This window comes from Haliotis asinina, chromosome 1 (genome assembly GCF_037392515.1).
Source record: "Haliotis asinina isolate JCU_RB_2024 chromosome 1, JCU_Hal_asi_v2, whole genome shotgun sequence".
NCBI lineage: Eukaryota > Metazoa > Mollusca > Gastropoda > Lepetellida > Haliotidae > Haliotis > Haliotis asinina.
In genome coordinates, this window is record NC_090280.1 from 85508744 (window position 1) to 85527508 (window position 18765).

General features: G+C 40.3%; 1 protein-coding gene across 1 annotated transcript in view; it reads right to left on the reverse strand.

Moving 5' to 3' along the window:
* Positions 1-18765, reverse strand: part of LOC137298557 (protein hobbit-like) — a 59211-nt gene that overhangs the window by 12692 nt on the left and 27754 nt on the right. The window contains exons 27-48 of the mRNA XM_067830860.1: positions 18146-18239; positions 17773-17983; positions 16542-16714; positions 15879-15977; positions 15026-15292; positions 14399-14495; positions 13984-14077; positions 13490-13633; positions 12048-12139; positions 10940-11189; positions 10497-10552; positions 10113-10176; positions 8744-8911; positions 7670-7822; positions 5997-6075; positions 4702-4868; positions 4119-4292; positions 3746-3862; positions 2947-3036; positions 1954-2019; positions 1461-1558; positions 189-272 (exon numbers count right to left, since the gene is read on the reverse strand). Coding sequence (XP_067686961.1) covers positions 189-272; positions 1461-1558; positions 1954-2019; positions 2947-3036; positions 3746-3862; positions 4119-4292; positions 4702-4868; positions 5997-6075; positions 7670-7822; positions 8744-8911; positions 10113-10176; positions 10497-10552; positions 10940-11189; positions 12048-12139; positions 13490-13633; positions 13984-14077; positions 14399-14495; positions 15026-15292; positions 15879-15977; positions 16542-16714; positions 17773-17983; positions 18146-18239 — 2837 coding nt within the window. The remainder of the gene's footprint in view (positions 1-188; positions 273-1460; positions 1559-1953; positions 2020-2946; positions 3037-3745; positions 3863-4118; positions 4293-4701; positions 4869-5996; positions 6076-7669; positions 7823-8743; positions 8912-10112; positions 10177-10496; positions 10553-10939; positions 11190-12047; positions 12140-13489; positions 13634-13983; positions 14078-14398; positions 14496-15025; positions 15293-15878; positions 15978-16541; positions 16715-17772; positions 17984-18145; positions 18240-18765) is intronic.

Here is an 18765-nt window from a genome sequence, read left to right on the forward strand (position 1 = left end):
AAGTCACTCACTCTACCACTGAAACAGATAATGATAGGATTGTATTCATTCTAAGATCAAGTGGTGGCAGAGCAGCCTTGTAACAAACTATAGTTCAACAAAGGAGAAGGAAACATTGAAAACCAGTGAAAACATTGCTATTTATTATTATAAACAAAAATATCTGAATAAAAATCAAGACTACTTACTCATCTTCAGAAGGACATTCCTCCAGGTCCTTGTGAATCATGTACAGATCCCGTTCAAGCTTCCGCTGCAGCAACACCTGCCCCCTGCAACAACAAGCAAGTCCCTGACTCCTGATGGAGAAATGTGTGTTGTACCAGCTTTCACAAAGCACTGAGGTGATCATAGGTCACTAAGATAACCTTATAACAATATTAAAGAATGGAAGTTATGGTTAACCTTAGTAAAGCTGGCTTTGTGAAAGGAGGCCCTGGTTCGAAGGATAAAGTGTGTTTCCTGACCAGCTCCTGAAGCTGCAGTCTACAGTGTGTGTATGTGTGAGCATGTGTGTGCGCATATGTGTATAGGTGTTACCCGACTTGCACCTGATGCTGCAGCCCATAGTGTGTTAGTGTTAGTGTTAGTGTTTGTGTTTTTGTGTGTGTGTGTGTGTGTGTGTGTGTGTGTGTGTGTCTGTGTGTGTGTGTGTCTGTGTGTGTCTGTGTGAGAGAGATTGTGCATGTGTGCATACATGTGTATTGGTGTTACCTGACTTGCTCTTGAAGCTGCAGCCATGTGTGTGTGTGTGTGTGTGTGATTGTGCATGTGTGCATACATGTGTATTGGTGTTACCTGACTTGCTCTTGAAGCTGCAGCCATGTGTGTGTGTGTGTGTGTGTGTGATTGTGCATGTGTGCATACGAGTGTATACATGTGTATTGGTGTTACCTGACTTGCTCCTAAAGCTGCAGCCTATAGTGTGTGTGTGTGTTTGATTGTGCATGTGTACATACATGTGTATTGGTGTTACCTGACTTGCACCTTAAGCTGCAGTCTATAGTGTGTGTGTGTGTGTGTGTGTGATTGTGCATGTGTGCGTACGTGTATTGGTGTAACCTGACTTGCACCTGAAGCTGCAGCCTATAGTGTGTGTGTGTGTGTGATTGTGCATGTGTGAATACATGTGTACAGGTGTTACCTGACTTGCTCCTGAAACTGCAGCCTATAGTGTGTGTGTGTGTGATTGAGCATGGGTGCGTACGTGTACTGGTGTTACCTGACTTGCTCCTGAAGCTGCAGCCTAGAGAGAGAGAGAGAGAGAGAGAGAGAGACAGAGACAGAGACAGAGAGAGTGTGTGTGCATGTGTGTGCGTGTGCGTGTGCGTGTGTGTGTGCATGCATGTGTGTACATGTGTACTGGTGTTACCTGACTAGCACCTGAAGCGGCAGCCTCTAGCGTGTGTGCGTGATTGTGCAGGTGTGCATACATGTGTATACATGCGTATTGGTGTTACCTGACTTGCTCCTGAAGCTGCAGGATGGGAGTCTTCTGGTCCTCCACACAACACAGCATCAGCTTGAACCTCATACTCTGCAGCTTCTCACTGGCTTCCTGCAAGAGGATCACACACATATACTCCACCTTCACCTTCATTACTCAGTCACTAACTAGCAAACACCTCACCATCACACTCTGCACTTTGTCACTGGCATCCTGCAAGGGGATCACACAGATATATACTTCACCTTCAGTGCTCAACAGAAGATGTGTTTATCACTATCATCGCAGCTGCCTCACAATCAATTTTTCTACAGGCTGAATGAGGGACATTTGATGCTGCCATGCCAAATATGACCACCCAATTCAACTTAACCACTTGTCAGTATGTAATGTCAATCAGTGAGACCTAATGTACCAGTAACAGAACATATTCATCATTGACACTTCTCAAAATTCCCATATCGAGTTTTTCAAGTGAAAGGACGACAGGCGTCATGTAGTGTGACCTTGGCCTTGGGCTCCACTCTCAGCAGCAGGTTGTTCACAATGTCCAGGATCATGGAGTACTGCAGCTGAAACCACAGATGCAAACAGTTTGAAAAACTAGTCAAACTTGACATTAGGTTGGTGTTTAATTCCACACTCAGCAATATTCCAGATGTATGAAGGTCTCTGAAGGATTTCCGTCTTAGCTCAATATTTCATACTTGAAGAGATGTACACAAGTGACTTGGTGACCTGGACATGGATTTGCATTTCCTGGATGAGAAAGCCTTAGTTTACAATCTGTGAACCATACTGACGATATTTATGAATGTTTATTCGACATGGGTCAATCATGCTACACTCTCAGATGCACAGGGCTAAGTAGCCCAGCATTTATACATCAAAGTCTCTTTGTGTAACTAAACTTTTGACAACAATTTGACTAAATAATCTTATGAAATATTTTAAATACAAATATATGATCAGTGCAAATGAACTGCAAAAACTTAAGGAAAGGCACATTAAGATTATTTGAATTCAAAAGTTTCGATAAACTCTCAACAACCTCAACTAATGAAGTAAGGACAAGATATATGGATATGCAAATTTCTTTATCATAATTAGGAGGGACATTTCAGTGTTGGTTCTAATACTCTAATTAAGCAAGTTGGAACATCATTCCATATATGTCATGTTTCTATGTACTTTGGAACTCATGAAGATCTGGGTTAGATATGATCTTCAGTAACCCTTCATTGTTGAATAACAGAGTTGAATAACTGGACTGGGTGGTCAGGCTTGCTGAGTTTGCTGACACATGTCATCGTATCCCAGTTGTGCAGAACAATGCTCATAATGCTATGTTTTTTGTTGAGGAGGTTATGTTCATTGGATGGTCTGGTCCAGATTTGATAATTTACAGAGTGCCACCATAGAGATAGCTGAGATATTGCTGAATGCTTCATAAAACTCTCACTCACTCACAAATAGAACTACAGGAAGTGCTGACTTACTGTGTTGGAGCACATGTTGAGGTCGTGATGCAGAAGGGTGAAGGTGTCCACGCCCTCCTCCACACCCATCATGTCCTCATCCTCAGCAGGCTGCAGATACAAAACATACAGATAGACTGTTTTGTTTCCCACACAGTTAGCTACAACCTGGAGGGGAACAACTGACATTGGCATCAGATGTTATACCCAGGGTGGAATCAAACCTGGTTCTTCAGTGTGATAAGCAAACACTTTAACCCCTACCCCAACTGCCCAAACTATCTGATGAAGTACATTGACAAGTTTCTCCTTGAAAATAGGCTTTGTGCTGACCAACACGTGACACAATGACAGTTTTGGAGACATTTAAACAGTTCTATGACAGTCAAAAGTTGCTGAGCTCAAACTTTTTGAGGACAACAACTCTCTGCTGCTGGAGTATTATTCATTATGTGGAGACCCTAAGCAGATTCAGATCCTCTGTAGCCATTGTGAGACCAATCAACATTTTAATGACAAAGGAAGAAGATATTGTCTACCTTGCCAGTTATATCAATGTTTGCAGACTCTGACTGGTAAAAAGTTCAAATGTCTAGTAATTTCAAAGGCTGTCTGTCAAATCTTAAAATCAATTTCCCAATTAACTCTGTCAATTGTGTATGGCTAAGAATGTGTCATTCACAGAGTCCATTAGCTTTATGTGGGATATATCGAAGAATGATGCGTGCCTGACACGTTAGGATCACAATCTGGGTCGATTGGGTTTGAAATCTGTAATCATCAATGGTGTATATGAGGAGTTTGAGCACAAGGAACTGACCGGCTTGGGTACTTGTGGCATCTTCTCCGGTTCCACCTCGCCATAGTTGACATAGAACAGCTGACACTTACAGCGGGAGATGATTCGCTGCAGCTGGATGCCGTCACTGGTAGAGCTCTGTTGTTGGAGAGGACATACTATGATACTATGATAGAGGAATAACTGCTGCATACAGACAACAGGACTGTCAAATAGGATGAGGAATTATTAGAAGCATCTCAACATGGTATATCCTGCCTGAAACAGTCATAGGCTCTCTAAAGAATCATTGTCTGCTGATAATCTCTCCTTAAACTGTATGCTAGGATGCCTGACAAATAAAGGCTACCCATCCCAGTTCTATGTTGGACCTACACAGCTAACCGTAACTCACCTCCTCTGAAGGCCCCACTGTATCACCAACCACTCCACCCACACTGTGACCACTGCCAACCATCTCAGGTACACCAGACAAATCTTCCTCAAACCGATCCTCAACGTTCTCTATGGTCAACCAGGGAATGTTCTCATCATCAAAGTCAGGGCCTGGGTCCACTGTGGCATAGTACTGAAATAACAATAATAATATAACATATAAATTTGAACTTTATTTCACATTATGGTGTACAAAGATGGGTAAGTGTCATGCTAATTTGACAAAATGACCGTCACAAGTTTTCTGTTTCCTGAGCAAGAGCAAGGGTAATACATGAATTCTTAAAAAAAACAACTATTTCTTAATCCTCTTAAGGTCTATCAAAAAAAATTTGGAACTTGTCACAATCATCAAATAGAATTGTTGAATGATGTCAACAATCTTGAGCAATGATGTTGTTTTTAGTGTGACGTAAATCTGACCTTACTCTGACCTTGACCTCCATGTATTGCCATGTCCATACAGTTACATGCATGCATTCAACACTGAAAAAAATATGTACATCCATGTATTCCAAAGTCCATACAGATACTTGACTGACCTGCATGCACTCCACGCTGCTGACCCAGGTGGTTTTGCTGCGCAGCTGACTCTCCTTCCAGATAGGGTGATGGTCACATGACAGCACCTGTGCCTTGGCCGCACTCACAATCACGTAGCCTGGCGTCTCAATCCCCTTCATCAACATCTGACTGTTGTGGAGTTCAACTAGAGAAATGAATAAAATCACTAGTTACATCTGAAAAATGGTAAGTGAATAGGTGAATGGGTGAATGCGTGCATAGGTCAGTGGGTGAGTGAGTGACTGAAGGAATGAGTGAAGGAGTGAGTGAGTTATTGTTAGTGAGTTTTCAGATGTAAAGTTTCTTTCAACGATTATATCACAGCATTTATTTTCCATGAGGTCGTCTTTGAAATTATGGAACAAAATCATTACTAATGCATAGAAGACATGAGTAACTGAGTGTGTTGGGTTAACTCAGGTAGGTTACAACACTGTTTTAACAGTGCTCTTAGTCACCTACCAAAATTACAATCAGAGCATGCAGGCAAAAACACTGCAGAGTGTGTCCCAGAGTTTCAGAGGACCTCAGTACCACACCAGGCCAGTGACTGATTAAGGTAGAATTTAACATGGATTGAGAAGTATTTCGGTTTTACACATATTCTCCAGGTGTGAGGAGAGACAACAGTTATGTTCGGAAACTGGCATCTACCATGTTTCCTTTAACCCATAGGAACAAATATGGAACAGACTGGGGTCACAATCTGTCACAAGCTGATCCTATTATGTCTAAGGGAGGCAACTCTTCAAAGTTATTCAGTTACTCGTGTTACCCTAAATGTTAATTTCATACAAGTTGATTGTACCAAGAATAAAGGGTGGCAACTCTGCAAAACCATTCAGTCACCTGTGTTGTTCTTGATAACAGGTCAAGATTTACCTGTGATTTACCACTGTCTTACGATACAGAAGGATGCCAACAACAATAATTAATGTAAAACTATAACAGAAAATTATCTTTTACATGTATTTGTATGAATATGACCAGGTATATTAATCTGGCGCAAGCTTTTTAGTCCTAGAACAATTCCAGTCAGTAAGCAATGACCTTGACCTTGCCTTATTCAAAAACATATGCTTTCAGGCTATATTTAGATCGTTTTTACCTTTGGAACTGCAGGTTGAACACAGTTATTTGCAATAAAAGCCATCTGGTGCATAGGTAGGATAACAAAATTAACATACTCAGAAAGACGTCATATTGCATTCTTACATGACTCATGTTGTAAATATAAACTGATATCTACCTTTGGGTATCTCTAGTTACTCACTGTGCCAGTTCTTGCGTAAGACGTCATCCGTCTGACAGGCTGCTACACCTCGAAGCTGTTCCACATTGTCACTTGATGGCTGCAGATGATACACATTGTCAATGAAGATAAACAGCACATTATTATCCAAAACACTGTTGTGATACACAATTACAGTCGGACCCCGTTTATCCGGACGTTTTGGTTTCACTCAAAAATCGTCCAGATGGCGAGACGTCCGGTTAACTGGATCAAACCAGCAAAACGTGAAAATTCAGTGAAAGCAAAAAAGTTTCATGTACGTATATCAATAAATCAACAGTCAATAGTAACAACAGCGAATCATCATAACATATATGTGTACCGATAATACATGGAAGGCGGAATGCAGGTTACCATTTGTCAGGTTGTCTGGGAAGTAATCATGTAGCGTGTGGAGCTTCAGATGGTAAGTTAGATGAAAAATGTAAATTGATGACAAAAAGTTTGTATTTTGCGAACCACATACTTCTTTTTTAAATTGTAAATGCCCTAAAAATGTATGACATCGCATCGAACATATGCTGTCTACAGACAGTAAACTTCCAGACTGGATCACATGACTTAGATCATGTAGGAGGCTATTTTTAACTTACATCACGACAGATAGCAGAGGTCGATTTATAAGTGTTATATACAGTACAATTACAGTGTAGTTTACCTTAATCATACTGAACATGTGTTTTTGTTACTGATGAGATGTTGTCTCACACGCCAAATCCTAATGAGTGACACGCGTCACGAGTGTTCTGATGGCTAACTAATCAATTCACACAAACTGTCTTCCGATAGATTAAGAATGAAATCACCTAGTCGTGCGGTAAACGGTATTGACGTGACACTTACTAATGCACGTTGCACACATCTCTCTGTCCGGATAACTGGATCATTTTTCAATGGAAATCTGTGGGAATGGTCAGAAAATTCCCCGGGTCCGGAAGTGCGGGGTCCAGTTAAGCGAGTAAAATTAATGAACATAAGATTCGTTTCACATAAAAATCATCAGGTAGGCGTGGTCTGAGTAAACGGGGTTCAACTGTAATTTGGACGAGGTCATGATGCAAATACAAGGACTTTAGGACAAAACAAGGAAACAAGGACCCTAAACTTGATCCCTGTCTCCTTGGTCAGGTTGGACCTCTTTGTGACTTGGGGCTGAATGTTATGTTTTTCACATATTGAACTCATCAACAATAATCATACATCAAAATTCATTTCAAAGTTTATGTAACCCTCTGTTTTGTTGAAGCAACACGTAAACTTCTACTGTCAGATGTTACCTTGCAACAGATGACGTTAATTTGCAACAGATAAGAGTCAAAATTCTTCACATGACATGTCAGTACTGATCATGTCACAAGGCTATATTTGAGGTCAGTTTTGGTCACATGTTTTGAACAGCAGTGTTTCATCAAAGGCCACAGATTTGTAAAAGTGGTGTAACAATCTTATTCAACATCTTTTACATCACAGGCCTTTAGAACTAAACAATAACCTGGATCGGTTAAACCGGGAACTGAACGCCTGTCATCCTTCAACAATATCTGGTGAACATAAAACACTACTAACCACCCCCCAGATCCTAACCAAATCCCCATTTTGACGTCTGCTACACCAATCATGATATAGTAGACACCTGAATCCTCACTGCTCACCTCCTCTGTGAAGGCAATGGACTTGCTGTCAGACTCAGAAACCAGCTTCATCAACATGGACAGGGCGTGGCCAGACTGCATCTTGGTCTGACTCGGGCCAAAGTCCGACGTAAAAGGTGAGTTCGGGCTGATACAGGATGAGGAACGACTCTTCTGAAAATAGAAACAATATACAACTTCCCTTTGAGCTACAAATTCATGTCATCCTTCACAAGGCATCACTGTATGCAAGGTATGTTGTATCTACCATGAGAAAGAGTGAGTGAGTTTAGTTTTACGCCGCACTCGGCAATATTCTAGCTATATGGTGGTGGCTGTAAGTATTCAACAGCATGAGCACCGATCTGCGCAATTGGGAACAGGTGACATGTGTCAACCAAGACAGCGAGCCTTACAACAAGCAAAGTCGCCTTTTATGGCACCCCAGACCTTCACGGATCACCATGAGAAAAGAAAGTGTCAGTGACTAAATACAGAAATATGGTAGAATACAGCTTCTGATATGTCATAGCATGAATAGGATTCTCGTAGCATTGTCTTCTAAATAAACTGAACATGTTTCCAATTCATTTAACTGGAAACCAAGAAAATTTTTCCGTGAGTACATCTGCATAAGAGACATGTGGATGCCAAAGCACAAAAAAACACTGAAAATTTAACCAAGGGCCTTAGGGGACACTCCTAAAAAGTTGAATTTGGCAACACTGGAGTAGGTTTTGAGACCTCTACTAGATTGTTTGATCCTTTGTAACGGAAAACTCTACGTAAGAGTTAACTTTGAACAACATAACTTGATCTCAAAAACATTCAAAATGAAACAAAAATCACAGAAATCCTCAGAACACTCTCATGTCTGCCCTACACTTAAAAGGACCATGAAAACACCTGGATTACAATATCCCTATAGGCTGGCAATATTATGGCAAGCACTGGTGCTGAACTTTTATCACTGATGTCTTACTGATTGCAGTTTTTGTGTCTGTGAAGTTATATTTCTAACATAATTGCGAGAATTGTCTTCAATATATTTGTGAGATATAAAACCTAGCATCCACATGACTTTTTGCTCCTCACCCTCTGACTGTCTTCCACCTTGAACCCCTTCAGGGCCTCAGATGACACGTTCCGCCTGAGAGTGCGGGCCTTCTGGATGCTGTCATACAAGTTGATGACCACATTCCGGTTCTTCTTGGTCCAGGCACCCTTCATGTCATATATCTGGACTCTCTGGTGGGGCTCATCCTGCAGGTAGCATATTTTATGTGTGAATTCATTGTTCTTCTTAGGAGTTTACTGATTCCTGACTGATTTCTCCCCATCCCCATCCCCATCCCCATCCCCATCCCCATCCCCATCCCCATCCCCAACCTCCACCCTCCCCACTATTATGATAGTATACCCTTTATCTGCACTGTTTTCTAACCATCACCACCACCATCACCACCACCACCAAGAGGCTCCATGTATTTGTTTTTTGTTATAAGGGTAACGCTATTTTTCAGGGCATTATCATTTGCAGAAGCCCAAGGTCTTTCGTTAACTGCTCGACGAAGGAGGGCACTTGAAAAGACCGAGGGTTTCTGCAAATGATAATGCTCTGAAAAATAGCTTTATCATTATTATAGCTAAAATGAATAGAATTTTTAATAAAATAAGAATAAAAACAGCGGCATCAGTTAAGAAACATTTACTGCCAACAACAAAACAACAGAGGTCACTGACACACATTTACAAATACAGACATGTCATAGAACAACACAGATGACGTCACTATTGAGAGTGAGGACATTAGACCTTGGCCTTTGCTCATACTACCAGCCACCATTGTTTTCAGTGATCAACAATGTTAGACTTCAAGTTGATATTTTCATTACTGTATCTTGTCATTTATGGTACAATTGTTATGGTTGGCACAGGCACCAAAGTGCATAATGGCACAGGCACATGTGACGAATGTGAGCCAGATATATGGTCAATAATGAACCTAAGTTCAAACGAGCCGTAGGTGATTGAACTTCAACAGCTGAGCTACTTATGACATCACCTAACAACAGGCTTGATAATGGCCCATCGTCTAGCATTTTGCGGGCATTATCAAGTTACAGTGGCCCACTCATTTCTGATAATGTGCGGTCGTTTTAATGACAATTCTATCCATTTCAGCTATAATATTATGTAATGCACTTGGGCCTGTAGTTTTATACTGAACAGACGTATTCTTTTAATTTCAAACCTAACACTGTTACAACCCATCACCATCCTCATCCTCATCCTCATCCTCATCATCACTTTCAGAATGTTCCAAGTATGTCAGTATCATCACTGTCCCTCATCTATCATCATCCTCCATCACCATCATCACCATAATCATCAACAACATCATCACCATCACGGTCAGAATGTCCAAAGAATGTCACGCTGTAAAGCAACAAACACAACTTACTGCTTCCATGCTGCCCAGTTTGGTCTCATTCTCCCAGCTCGAATCAGATCTCTGGTAAGACACTCTGGAATGGAGAGGAGCATAGCACAATATATTTCTTACACGTTCATTTGGGGAGTGTCTGAATGCATGTATGCATGTATACATGTGTGCTTGTGTTGGTCTGTTCAGTCAGGAATAGTTAACGTGAGCAATGGCCCAAATCATGGAGGTGCAACAGCAAACTGTCAATCAAGTAACTCAGGGTGACACCATACACCATATCCCTTGGGTCATCTCTTACAAACCAGCCTCATAGTGACCAGTTTCACTCACAATGCATGAAAAAGTCGTACATGGGGCAATGATTCCACAGACATACCATAAAAGACCCCTTTCACCTACCTTGCTATGCTCATGAAGAAACTCTTCTCCAAGGGATTTCTAATAGATACATTCATCTGAAATACACAGTCAGAACTGTATATGTAAAACATGCAGAGGAGAAATAGTAGAATCTCAAATACCTCTGTCATAATGTCATCATCCTACAGCACAGAATAAGATAGACCGATTCACAGGAATGATGTGAATTTTTCACACGAAATATCTTTTTTTAAATCGTAAATGACTTAAGAGGTGGATGAATGAGTAAGTATTAACTGGTACTCCAAGATATTGTGCTCCTCATAACAAAGAAGCTGACACCCATAAAATTCTCTTCTTTATGGATATCACTTCAAAGACCTCATATATGTTGGGTCAGATCAAGGATTAAGTTACCCCAGCCAAGATATACATGTTATTTGAGGCAGGACTACAAAGGGAGAACCTTCCAACAAACATACTTCTTCCTCATGGTCAGCTCGAGACTTGCATAACCAGAGTTTGGTGGTGCCCAGCTCACAGTTGAGGTAGCGGACACTCCAGTCTGCCCGGGGACGGTGACACAGCCCGTCCTCTATGGGGACCAGTGTCAGTTTGTTACACATGTGAAGAACAAAGGAGTCTGCCAGCAGCTCACCACCATGTTGGTTGGAGAAAGACATCTTGTAACAAATCTCAAAGCGATGAAAGTTGACGTGTAGTTTGATTTTTCTGGAAAATTAATATTAAGTTAGAATGTATTAGTTATCACTCCCTCATAAATTACTGCTTCAGCCTCGTATATATCAGAATGGCTTTGATCACTAATTTTACAAGGCATGTATTAGGTGTCTCACTCTTGGGGGTATGTTCAGAATCTGGGACTCAGTTGGAAAAAGGAAAAGAACTTGTAGCCATAGTGTACGATTTCGGTTTTCATCAGCACCTGCACAGGGTGTTACCTGACCTATAGGTTTGGCTGCACCATACAATAATGTCAGAGAACAATGACAGCTCTAACTGAGATGTCAACCCTTACTCAGTGGACATAATTAATATGATTTTGACCAACTAATTAGGCCATTACACTTAATATGCAAAAATTATGCTTTTCTAAGAAAATGAATGAAGTGGATAAAATTTTACAAGGAAGCGTTTCGCTACACACTAATGTAGGGGGTGAGAAATTGATAGAAATCGCTTATTCTTGGAATCATGCTCATTCCAATTAATTTGTACAGAAATAAAGCATCAATATTTTTTTAATCACAATGATTGGTGATGTGTATTTCCGTCGAGAATATTCCTTGTGCACTATATCAAAGCGACCGGAAGACAAGTATTACACTTTTAGGGTCTACATCACACTTTTTGACATCCTATATTGCACTTACGCCCCAAATAGGGTTGGCAACTCCGGTCTAAGATGTTGGAAGATTCACTGTTACCTGCACTGGGGGCAGCTTGTTACTAGAGGTAATCTGCACCAGCCATTTTGAACATGCATCAGAGCAGGTTGTAAATGACTAAATCAAACTCTGAGATAATGTAACCCTAAATATACATATGTTCTAATGTCTTGTGGTGTACCTGTAGTGTCTAGTCAGCTGCAGCTTCCTGGGTGTTGTGACACCAAACAGCTTCCCTCGTCTGACCGGCCGGGTGGTGCTGAACATACATTGCTGAAACAGCAGGTTCTTGTGTTACACAGGATCATCCTTTGAACATAATGAAACACTGCTGTAATCTAGAGTAGTATAAAAAACAACAGGTGCTTGTGTTACACAGGATCATCCTTGGAACATCCTGAAACACTGCTGTAATCTAGACTGGTATAAAAAAACAACAGGTGCTTGTGTTACACAAGATCATCTTTAGAACATCCTGACACATTCACGTTATCTGGACTAGTATAAGAAACAACAGGTACTTGTGTTACACAGGATCATCCTTTGAACATCCTGAAACGTTCCCATTATCAAAATTGCATAAAAATAACAGATGATTGTCTACACTCCTGCTACTTAGACTGGTATTAAAAGGTCATGTGCTTGTGTTACATGGGATCATCTTTGGAACATCCTGAAACACCCCTGTGGCCCAAATATGAAACCCAAGCACATGCAGAAGTTCAAAATAAGCAATGTTCAATGTGAGCTGCTCATGCTTGTGAAAGATTGTCTAGATTCTGTTCCACTGAGTATTTGAATATTGTGAGCCTATGTTAATGTATACGGGAGTTGGAAGCATGTTAGAGAAGGGTGGGTTGATGGGCATACTGTAGGGTATGTCGTGAAATCTTTCTTTATTTCAACACTGAAAGGCCACAAGCCTATAGTATAAAGACATATCACATTACACATCATATAAAAATCATATGAAAACTTGATCTCATATCATACCATGCCATATCGTGTCATTCCAGATCATATCATATCAAATGGTACCATATCACGTCATACTATATCATAATCTATACATTTTAACATGCGAAATCGTATCATACTATATTGTATCATACTATACCTATCATAGTACATTATACCATTCATATCTTGTCATATAATATATCATATCACATATTAAGTACCAAATCTTATAACATTTATCATGGCATATCAATCATATACATAGATCACACTAAGTATACTATAGTATCATGTCAAATTACTCACTTCAAAATATCATATATATGTATGTATACTCCCTATACATCTCATTTGTGGAATAGTTCTCTGGATAACATAGCTTTGTGAATAAAATTTGCAATATTTTGGATCACCTTTTCATTTCAGCAAGTCAACAGTGAGGAGAATTTATCAATCGACGGTTGCACAAAATAGAATTCTTTCATGTATTTTCTACAGAGAGTATCATATGCTGGACAGACAAGAAGGAAGTGATATTCGTCTTCTATAGTATTGCTAGTGCAATATTTACATACTCTGTCTCCTTATATATTCATAAATCTCCCTTTTTCAATGAATAAACGTGACAATGATATTCTGAATGTCATGATTTAAGATGGCCACCTTGATCTTGTCCAAGAAGCGTAGGGTGCTGGCGTAGCAGGTGCAGCTGGGTATCCGGGGGTCATCCTCTGACGTGTCCTTGGTGTCCAGGCTTATGTCCAGGTTCAAGTTCTCGGATCGGAAAGCTCGGAATGAGTCATGTTCCTGGATAGTAGAACAACAACAGTACATTTAACATGCATGTGACAGTTCGCACTTGATATACTGAACTACTGCATGATGAAAAATACAATTATTAAAAGAAACAGTAGTTCAGGGCCACCTTTGGTGTCATCCCAAATGTACCCATGTAGAAGAAAAGGAGGAGGCATTATCATGTCTGCGTAGAAGATCAAGTCTGGATCATCCCTAACCAGATCAGTAATTTGGTTTACTGGCGAATACATGGCAGAGATATGCATGCTAACATATTCTGTTAATATGAATTTTAAGCGGAAATTTGTGTACATTTAGAACTGCAAGTTATACAAGTTGACTGGTGATGTTGTACTCACCCCCATGGAGTAGTCCGGGACTTTATCCGGGGCACATGGCATGACAGAGTGATGATCATTAGCCCCGCCCAGACACAGCCACTCCAGGCGAACACTGCACAGTCATTGGTCAGATATCATGGCACGCTAAGAAACATTTTAACTTAAGGGACCAATCTTTTAATAATTTGGTGGGTCTGGAATATTTGTAAATAGTATAATTCCTTAGGCAAAAGGAGGAACTGTATAATTTATTTTGCTTGTCCACCTAACAATGTTTTGTTTGTGGTAAAACCTTTTTCAAATAATATAAAGTCCATTTCAATAGAAAAAAATTCAAACTTTATGAATATCGGGACTTCTGTGCTGCATTAAGAGTATTTGTGATTAAGTTCGAGTGAATAAAGGTTTAAATTTTAAAAACAGGTGCACTGACCAGAACCGCACGCTGGGCAGATGCAGAAGTCTGATATCATCGTACTTGGAGGCGGTGCGTGTGTACACGTCAAGGTCACCCTTCAACACCCACTTGCCTGGGAGATACAAACAGTCAGTATTTCAAAACATTTTAAACATATTGTAATAGAGTGAAACCTCTTCACAGTTACACCCTGTATACAGTTTGGTTGAGTTATTGTTTAATACCCACTCAATCAGCAGCAGATTAACAGAACTGGGATACGTTGACATATGACAAATAAGTCAGCGAGCCTGACCACCCGATTCCATCAGTCGCCTCTAACAACAAGCATGGGTTACTGAAGACAAATTCTAACCCAGATCTTCATGGGTCCTTTTCAATTCATGAAATTTTCCTTCAGACCTGTGCTAAACATTCGGGTAATAGATGATAATTTTGATACTTTATCCCAATATCAACAATCAGAGGTTCTGGGAATCTTAACTAAATCCCTGGGCCTAGATTTCGATGCTCTCTCAACACTAAGATAGTCGTAAGTCGTGCCATATATTAACACTGACTTGCGACTATCTTAGCCCTAAAAGAGCTTCCAAAATCTAAGCCCTGGATACTATAATAATATCAAGCCACATCAAAACTGACCGTTTGTCCAGTCAACAATGACCCCTGTCCATGTCCAGTCCATGAGTTCTGTAGTGTTGAAGGGGTCAAAGGAGGCATGATACTGCCAGCTCATCTTCTGGATGGACATGGTCAAGCGTCCATGCATCAGCAGACGAATTTTGTCCCAGAAGGGCAACGGGGCACTGGGGTCGATGGAGGGCTTGTTGATGAGATCCATGGACAGATTGAACAGAGCAACAGTGGGCTCCCAACATACTCCGTACGCTATAGTGAAGGAGGAAACATCTGCAGGACAGAAACAGCAGAATGTTTGACCATAAACAGGTAGGGAAGACCTCATAATCAAACATGAAAACGCCTTGCTCCAGATATCCTTAGCCTATGACTGGTGTTTTAGGCATTTTTGTTTACACTCAGCTTTATTTCAGCCAATGATCTTTGCTCATACATACAAATTTAGAATTTGAATACCATATATTGCTGTGTAAAAGTAAGTTCGTATATACCTAGCTCTAGAAATTTTGAGGAGGGGTCACCTTAAGCAGATGATTTCATATGTTTTTTACCTTCATCTGATGGTCACATTAAAGCTTCAAATGTCATTTAAAATAAATGTCCCAGCAGTAAATTTTACATATATATTTCATTTAAATCATCACTGCATTTCCTTACAAATTTGCCTACATACAGTATGTGAAAGTAAATATCAAAAAGCTAACATCTTTGAAAATACACTACCAAAGAATCGACTTCAATATCATATAAGTACGGTCCTTCACATTCAAACATAAACTATTTGTGCAGTGAACATGCAATCAATCCGAAACACACTTGTAAGAAGACTGACAGGATATCAAAGACATGTTCTCACCACAGCTGAGATCATAGAAGAATTTGAGAGGGGGCAGGCTTCTCTCTACCGACATGTTGCCCCATGGTTCATCCACCTCAACCACACATGACCGCCTGGCTGAATATCACAGAAAACAGGGCTACTCAACAGATAATGACCTACACTGAAGGCCAAAAGAAAGCTTTTGAAAGCATGACTACCTGGCTAAAAACAAAATTACTAGGAAATTACTTTCAGACTTTCTTTAAATCTATGTATTCTGCCTGGTGGTGAAAAAAACATCTGGGAAATAATTCATTTATAAGACAGTGGCTTGTAAATAATCCTGTTTATATCATTCATCCATGTGCAGTGACATGTTAAAATAAAGAAACTGGTGATCAATAAATTGGTGTCATCTCTATACCAGCAACTTCTTGAATGCCACTCAAACAAATAAGTGTGAATCTTTCATGAAATTGATTCAAGGTCTATATTCAAATAGAATCATACATTTGATAATTCCTATCAAAAGTTGAAAAGTATATAATAAGCATCAATTGACATCATCAAGGTAAGATATCCAATCAACCACTTCACACCTCGTCCACAAGATCCTCTAAGTCACTTCTTACAGTCAGTATTTGTAGCAGGGCTAATTCCATCAAGTGGATATAACATGAACACTATTTAGCTGCATACCTCTCTTGTTTCCTTCCTGCTCTGCAGCCATGAACAAGCCCCACATGTTCAGGTCATCCACGTCTATCATTGGCTGGGAGTAGTCTCTCAGTCTCACAACCCAGGATCTGATGCTGATGTTCACGTTTCGGCACCACAATGTGGAGAACTCTAGACCCTCATCAGGGTATGGGCTAGAACACCAATCGAGTCACATCACACACATCCATCCAATTCATCGTTCATAATTTACAGGTGATTTAAGGGTAACAAACACGAAACAGTTCACAGACGTATGTATACAACCAAATTGTATAAGGATTTATGATAACTATTTCCAATTCAGTTGTTTAACGAGATGTATATTAATATATGTGTTCAAAATCAGAAAGCATTTTAGAGACATTAGTTTCAGTATTACAGCCAAGGATCAGTACGCTTCTTCACAGGTAGTTCTAAAACATCATTACTTGAATCATAATTATAGAATCTACACTCAAGACAATAGAAACATCCATTGCACTAAACTCACTACGCAAGGCACACACTCAAAGCATTATTTTACCCAGGTCAAAGGATCAGCGTAGAATCAATTACTACTCTCAACTCCCGTGGGAGTACACAACTGAAGATCTACGTGAGGCCTTAGAAAGTTACCAGCCACAAAACCATCTCGTCTTACATTTACCCAGTCACTGCTTGGTGAGAGCAGAGGCACATTTTAAACAAACCCCCTTGCTGAAGGAGAATTATCTGAGGCGTCTTTTAGAACTTGGGAAGTATCATAATGATCATTTCTTACAATAAACATCTTGTTATTGCCTGGGCAACATGTGCTTTGGTGATGGACAGTGGAGAACCCCTAGAAACTCTCAGTAAACTCTTGAAATAAGTCATCCACCTATTCTTTGGTGAGATCGGTGTTTCAAATTTTCTCTAGACAGTTGGGCTAGATATGCCTTTAAGCTACTAGCCCACAAATAATTCACCGAACATTTGAACCCAGAAACGAAGAAAAAGATTACAAAATATCAACAAGGGTGTCAGTGTTCATGACTTCATGAAAATTCACTAGCAAGTCAGGTCAATGACTATGGAGATTTACTGGCCATACTGGATTTTTACAAGTCTCAGGCTTACAGTCCAGAGACTGTTTCACAAACTGGGTGGGATCTCAACATGAAGTGGAAAAGGATAAATGTGTCTGAGTGAAAATAACACAACACAAGACACATTTGTGTGTTTGGCCCACCTGTCAGGATCGACCTGCTGCATGTGCTTGACAACGTTCTCCTTGCCGTGGTAGGAGCGGTCAGCCAGTGCTGTTATCTCCAGGTCCTCGAAGGTCCAGGTGAACAGTTTGGTCCTCATGGGGGTGTTGCTGTACTGCTGCTGACATCGCTGGATGTACACCTCCGCACTCCGCTTGGCCAGGGACAGGTACAACTCCTCCTGCTTGTCCACTGACAGAAAACATGAACACCACCACATTAACATCAACACCATCACTAACAATGAGGGACACATGTGATCATGAACCAGCTTGTCTACTGACGCTGCATTTAGTGACCAGATACTTTGTTCATTTTGATGTCCCAGATTAATGATGCAAAAGCTCTACTTACAAGGAATCCTTCGTTTATTTCTCTGCAGTTCCAGAATCTTTTTGTCCATTAGCGTCCGCCGCGTCTCATTCTGTTCCCCTTCGTCCTTCAGCAGCTGGAAACACAGATACACCTTATCATGAAGATGCAGTTCATAAAGTTTATTGCATTGGCCATCATAAAAATGTGTAAGTTGTACCTGGAATAGTTAGATGTTACTACCCAGATGGTAAAAGATGGTATTTGTTGTTGTCCTGCCTCACTCTCAGCATAATGTGGAAAAACCAGGACTGACCTATTCAGAGTCAATATACTGTGTCCGAGTAATACAGCATGATAAATGACATGTACACATGTAAGCATGTATGTAGCTATTTAAGCACAATAAACTTGAATATAACATTTAAAACCTATTTCACTTCCCTTCACCTCACATCATAGTTTGCCTTGATCATAATTCCTACTTTGTTCATACTGTGGTGGTGGTTTTCACCAAGCAATCTAGATCCATCACAATGCAATCACCACACCAACGACAACGTCAATCGAATCCAATTTGACAGGATGACATAAGATCGAAACAAATCAAATGACATAAAAATTCTCCCGCAGTTCTGGACAACAGATTATAGCACAGCGAG